We start from the raw sequence: 6,625 nt of genomic DNA on the forward strand, positions 1-6,625 counted from the left end.
CTTGAAATCACTGAAGTCTTCTTTTCAGTCGCAACCATTCACACATCCAGCACATTTATCTTGCTGTGTGCCAGGCACTGTCCTAGGCACTTTGGACTATGTTAGTGCGCAAAACAGACAGTGATTCTCCTCTCTTGGAGCTGACACGCAAGCATGTGGTGTGCGCTTTGAAGTTTGCAGACTGTTCTGAATGTGCACAGAAGCTGCTTGCCACTCGTTGGCCTGCGTGGTGGGGTCACGTTCTGCTCCTGTGGGTCCTTGTGTTCTGCTGCCTCAGCTCCAGTTTAGTCACAGCGCTCCTACGCTTAGCTGGGTAGTGTTGCTGGAAAGTGGGGGGTGGGGTGAGGTGGGGGAGAGCTCTGTTGTCTACAGGATATTTGGAAACGTGGTCAAATCTTTCAGTGGTTGGCCTTATCTGCTGCTGGCCGGTATAGATGACATTTTTGTCATTTATTAGCAGTTCTGTACTGAAAGACATTTGGAATAATTACTAGTTCATTGCCTTTAGGTGCTGTTACTTTATTTTTATTTTTTTAGTGGTTTAGAACCATTTATTTTCTATGTGGCTTTGTGGGTAAGGAATTTGGGAAGGCCTCCACCGGGCAGTTTGTCCGCCTGGCTTCACGGGGGGCAGCGAGGTCTAGGTGATTCACTTCCAAAGTGGCATCTTTGCTCACGTGTCCGTGTCTCAGCGCTCCTGGGGCTCAGACCCCAGGGCTGCTTCATGTGGCTTGGGCTTCGCAGTTACTGTTCCTTTCACAGAGGTTTGACCTTTTCTTACTCTGCAAACGTGAAGGTAACAGCTACGCTTCATCGGGGGCTTATTTCAGCGTTGCAGCTGCAGAATTCCCCCAACAGGGTCCGTCAGCTCAGTGGAAAGATTCGTGGCGTCAGCTGGGGCAGGGCTTAGGGCTGACTTTCTCCCAATAGTTTCGACCAGGGGCAGCGAGAGTTCATTTCCATCTTTTTAAAGGTTATTCTGTTTCAGTTTCTGCTCCAGGATGTCCCTCTTAATGGACTATTTCTCTCCGGTCTAGTGAGCAACTATGGGTTCATGGTCATGATTTCTCCTACTTACCTCCCGCCCCACAACACGCACACAAGCATCTTCCATATTCTAATGTCACTAGGGGTGCAGGCAGTTGATGCGAAGGTTGGGATGCTCATCACACATTTGCCAAAAGGGCTTATTAGTGAGCAGAGTTTGTGACAACTAGCGTACGGTAAATTGGAATTGGATCCTGAATAGGTTAAGAAAGTTGTTTTTCTTTAAGGTATTCCCATTGTGTGCAGTGTTTGCAGTGAATGAAATGGCTGCTGTGGTTATCAGAAAGGAGTGAGATGGTTCTATGTGGGTTGACGTGTTAATGCTGTAGGCCCATTCATGGTGATAAAAGTAAGTTATAGGGCACTATGACCCTCTCCCCTCCTCCAGTTTTTTGTAAAGGAAATGACCTTTTAATGTACACCAAGGACCACATGTAAGAACCAGCAAACTGTTAACTGTGGATATTTCTGGGCTGGGACTATGGGTGACTTTATATGTTTCTATATTTTTTTCTTTCTTCTACATGGTCGTGTATTAAGCTTAGTGTTAGAAATAAGAGATGACTAACGGGGACATTCTGCTGCTGGGGTTTGAATGGGAGCTGGAGTATAGAGAAGTGGTAAAACAATCAGTACTTGGTCTCCTTGGTTCGTGAGGTTGGCCCTTGCATGCCAAGTGATGCCATAGCTGCCTCCTGACCTTGACTCCTAGAAGGGAGTCGGAGGCAGGGCTCAAGGCGTTCCTCTGTTCTGTCCCTTCTGCTCAGTAGCAACCTGCCCACAAAAGGTCTTGGTCATAAAACAATTGACCTTCCAGTTCAGCTCAGAGAAGTCAGCCCCTTTGGCCTAGAGCAGTGATGGCGAACCTTTTGAGCTCGGCGTGTCAGCATTTTGAAAAACCCTAACTTAACTCTGGTGCCGTGTTACATATAGTAATTTTTTGATATTTGCAACCATAGTAAAACAAAGATTTATATTTTTGATATTTATTTTATATATTTAAATGCCATTTAACAAAGAAAAATCAACCAAAAAAATGAGTTCGCGTGTCACCTCTGACACGCGTGTCATAGGTTCGCCATCACTGTTTTAGGGCATGAATGAGAACAGGTGAAAAAGACTGCGGTGTGTGCCACCTCATAGAAGGTCCACATTCTCCTCCTCTAAAGTTTGTGTCTAAGATTACTGATTTGGGTGTGAACACACAACACATGGGTAACTCATTAGTTTGAAAATAAATTTTAATAAGTTTAATATGTTTGGTCCTGGTTGATTTTATGTAGAAGCAAAACAATATTGGTGTGCAATGCTCTAGCTGATCTTACTGTTTTGTTTATAAATACACATGGTATGACCAGCTATTCTTTCACGGATGGTCTCTCCCTCGGTGACCGAATTTGAGACTGATGATGGCGCGTATCCTGGAGAAGGAAGCAGACGTGTTTTTATTCCCTGACTTGTAGAAAAGGGACTCCAGTGTCCCCTTTCATAGATTTTGTTACATACATAACTAATATTGGGCTATTATTAACTGCTAGCTCATTGTCTTTGTGTTTCTTAATCAGTGAGAGATTATTTTGAAGTAAATTTTGATCAAAATGATAAAGTAGCCTTTTTTATAAGGCATTCACTCTTAGGTATTTAATTAGCGGAGGCCTCTGAAATGCAGGGAATTTATTTGCAAATCAAATGTGCCCGTATCATCAGATACCTGGGTGGCGATGCTGTGTTTTTGTCTTTGATAGTTTGTTCACCTCTGCTGAGAGCACGGTCTGCAGCTGGGCTGCGTCTGTGCTGCCACAGCCTTACAATCAGTCCATCATTTTGGGGTGTGATGGTGTGGGGGATGGTGAGAGGTGGCATTCCTTACCTCAGGGCATGACAGAGGACAGGTGATACATCCAGGATTCTGCCAATTGGAACTGTGGGGGCTTCTGAAAACTGCAGGGACCAGGGCCCGCCACCAAGCCAGCAGCTTTGTCTACACTGGGGTGGGCTAGACATTCACTTTTTAAAATATTGGCAATTCTGAAGTGTGAATCAATACATTTGAGTTGTGAATCAATACACTAATGAAAGGCTTGGACTTCGAGGACTGATGTTCCCAGGTTGAACATTTCAATGGTTTATTCCATGATTTCTATTAATATTTTGACTTTTAGTGTTTTGACTTTTCAGACTTGTTTTAGAAAACGTAAAATAATTTCTCAATCTTACAGTGATATCTTTTCCCACTCTTTCATTTCCTTTCTTACCTTCTCCCACTCTCTCTCATTTACTCTTGCAGCTATTAAATAACTTCTTTTGTTGGATTTTAGTCTCAATGTTTTAAATGTTTGAAGAAATGTGTTGGTTTGATCAAAAGGTTGTGGTGAACCTTTCAAACGATTATTTTGGAGTGTGATGCTGGGTTTTGTGTTTGCATAGGCTCTTTCCATGTGGTCTGAAAGCTGCGTTTATCTAGTTTCCATTTCAGAACTAGCGAAGCAGAATACTACTGCTGTTTAACACATGCTGAGAGGTACGGTGAATGAGGGTGTGTGGCCCTGTTAGCGGCTAGCAGTCAATAGCATTTCCTATGTGCCTGACGCTTCCTCAGCCAGCTCATGAGCACATCTCATCTCTCTTTTGGGAAGATGTGACATACTAGTCAGACCCTGTGGCTAATTGTCAGGGCCAAGCAGGAGTCGAGGCATTCGTAGTAGCCAGGGCTGGTAGACAAGACAGACTTCTCTACTCAGGACCCCATCTCCAGCTCACATTCTCTGTCTGGCTCGTGTTTGTGTTCCAGCATCTGTTGTTATATTGACAATCACATATTTAGACGTGTCTCTCGCCTCGCGCACGGCAAGCCTCATAAGGACAGGAGGAATCACGTCCTCTTCATTGTACGAGCTTTACATCTTTGTGATGAATCTTATCTCAACAAGCCGCACTGTTGGATATAAATGCTCACACGTGTCCTGTCTAGATACTGTCAGAGAGGCGAGTCATTCTCGTTAAATAACGTGAGTCCCGAGCACTAGTAAGAAGAAACTTTCTTTAGCATTTTGTATGGAATTCAAGGCATGTAAGACAGAGTGAGGAAATACTTGGTTTAGTTTAGCCCCCCCCCCCCCCATTTACTTTGTTTATCACCAACAAATAAAAAATAACCACCCATTACCAACATCAAAACACAAGGCTGTTCCTTCGAAGTGCTTGTTTTAACTCCTGGCAGGGAGAGAACATGTCATCCAAGGGACAGAGTACATACGGTGTGGCCTGTCATGTGTTTGCAGTTTTGGAATGTTGTAATGTTAAATAACAGGAAAAAATGCTAGCATTTTAAGGACAAAATATGGGCTTCTTTAGATTAATTTACTATTTATTTGTTACCATTTATTTGTAATTGAATGCAATTACACCTCACAGTGTGTTTATAATCCTTTCAAATCCCCATGTTTTTAAAAAGAAAGTTGACCCAAATGTTCAAATAAGGACTTTATTTACAGAAATGAACATTTCTGACTCTCTTAGAGTATCATTTTCTGGCTACTTAATAAAGAACAATATTCACTTGAGCCCGCTGCTGAAAGTTCGTACTACACCGTGCTTTTGTTGGTATGTGGATTAGAAAGAAACTTGCTTGGGTTGTGAAGTAAGTGCAGATTTACCTTACAATGGAGCTTTAGTATAAACTCAAATAAGTCAGCAGAGAGCAGTTCAGTAAACTTTTATGTCTAAACAGGGCCGCTTTATTATTGATGATTCCTTTTTGTTGCAAGTTGCAATGTAGAAGGAAATAAAACCAAATTTCAAACCCTTGTTGAATTTATTCCAGTAAAATGTTTTCCAGATTCTTGTCTTTGCTTTGGTTAATTTTGATTTACTTTATCTGCTTATCTGCAGTCAGAAATGACGTAGACATTATTGCTGTGACTAAACTAAAAAAAGATTTTGGTTAAAAGTACCCAGATCATATCAGTGGGAATATATTCCACTGGCCTCAGCGTATTTGCCTACAAGGGTCTGTTTGTAAATATTGTAACTTTAAAGTGTATGTCCTTGTAGAGATTGAAGCTTGACCTTGAGGCATTTTTCAGGTAAGTTTGCTTCTTTTGGGGGGTTAGTATCTGCACCTCCCCGCCCCACCCCCCTTATTTGTACGTATCTCTATCAGCTGCCAGCTCCAGCAGACCTGGCTTGGCCCTTGCTGTATTCTGTTGCCTCCTCTCCCTTCCTGGAAGTGGGAGTGCTGGCCTTCCTGGCACCTCTGATATCATCCTTGCCTGCCTGCCCTCGCCTGAAATGTTGGTATATCCCAAGGTCCCATCTTTGCTGCCTTCCTTTACTTTCCCTTTTTCTCTTTCCAAGGTGTGAGCTACCTCCTGTGTATGAGCTGTTGGCTTCCGAATCTAGGTCTCCTGCCGTAGGGGCCAGGCCCATTTGTGTATCTGCCCACCAGAGGCCTTTACTTCAGGTCCCCTGGTCTCGCTCAACATGGACAGAAGCAGAACTCATTGTGATGTCCCCCCAGGCCCACCTCTCCTCTGTTTTCCTGACTTGGGCCAGTGGCACAACCGTCTACCGAGAAGGCTAAGCCCGAACTCTGCAGGTTACGTGCAGTCTTCGGTACGCTCACCTCCTGCTCCCAGGTGATCGCCAAGCCCTTTGGGTTCAGTCTTCTGGGATCTCTTATTCATCCTTTCTCTCCATCTTCAGTGCTTTGTTCCGAGTTCCGCTCCCAGCAGACCCCACATCAATTACTCGGTACTCCCTTCCCTTCCCATTCATTCATCTCACACCCTGAATCCCTGCCTCCTGGCATCGCATCATACCTGGAAACATGTTTGAAAATAAATGACGTGAACGACCCAGTTCTCACATGTAACAAGTAACAGTGCAGGTGAGTCGAGGACAGAGTTATAAAGAATGGAGAGTTCAGGATTTCCTCACACGTGGGCATTATGCCTTCATTTTTCAGAAAGCAGTGCCCAGGTCTGTTCTGGTGAAGGGAACGACACAATGGATAGAGGTTTACACAATTACACACATTTGGAGCCATTTTTTAAAAAAATTTAAATAGTCTCCTAGTATACGCAAATGATTTATAGTAATCTTTAACATTAGATTTTTAACTGTTTATGATTCATTGTTCAAACGATGTTGGACAGTATACCTTCAAATATCCTGAGATTGTTATATTCTTCTGGCCAGGATCCCAGGGATTTTTCTAATCCCAGTCATCTCCCTTACCCACATTACACATGACTCACCAGAGCAGGGAGAGGTGGGCCCTGGTCTTCCACTGCCGCATGTCATTTTAGGAACCTGATGACAGTGTAGAAGAAATTGGGGTTGGAAAAGCTTCCACAGCTCAACCCAGCCAAGGCACAATGATCTCTTTACAGCCCCTCTGCCCCTGTGAAGTGAGGGAACAACCAAGTTCTCTGCTTTGTGTCTTACTGTGTCTGTGCCACTTATTACCGAGTCACCATAAACGCATGTGGCTTCACACATTTTCTCTCCCCGTTGATACATAATGGGAGACACATTACTCACTCCAGATGCACCGGGTGACCCAGCATATACTACT

At 43.7% G+C, this 6,625-nt stretch overlaps 1 protein-coding gene across 1 annotated transcript in view; it reads left to right on the forward strand.

Moving 5' to 3' along the window:
* Nucleotides 1-5,505: 5,505 nt before the first annotated feature.
* LOC106724244 (TBC1 domain family member 1-like) overlaps nt 5,506-6,625 on the forward strand; it is an 8,923-nt gene continuing 7,803 nt past the window's right edge. The window contains exon 1 of the mRNA XM_014530786.1: nt 5,506-5,661. Coding sequence (XP_014386272.1) covers nt 5,530-5,661 — 132 coding nt within the window. The 5' untranslated portion in view covers nt 5,506-5,529. The remainder of the gene's footprint in view (nt 5,662-6,625) is intronic.

This window comes from Myotis brandtii, unplaced genomic scaffold (genome assembly GCF_000412655.1).
Source record: "Myotis brandtii unplaced genomic scaffold, ASM41265v1 scaffold777, whole genome shotgun sequence".
In the NCBI taxonomy this organism is placed as follows: Eukaryota; Metazoa; Chordata; class Mammalia; order Chiroptera; family Vespertilionidae; genus Myotis; species Myotis brandtii.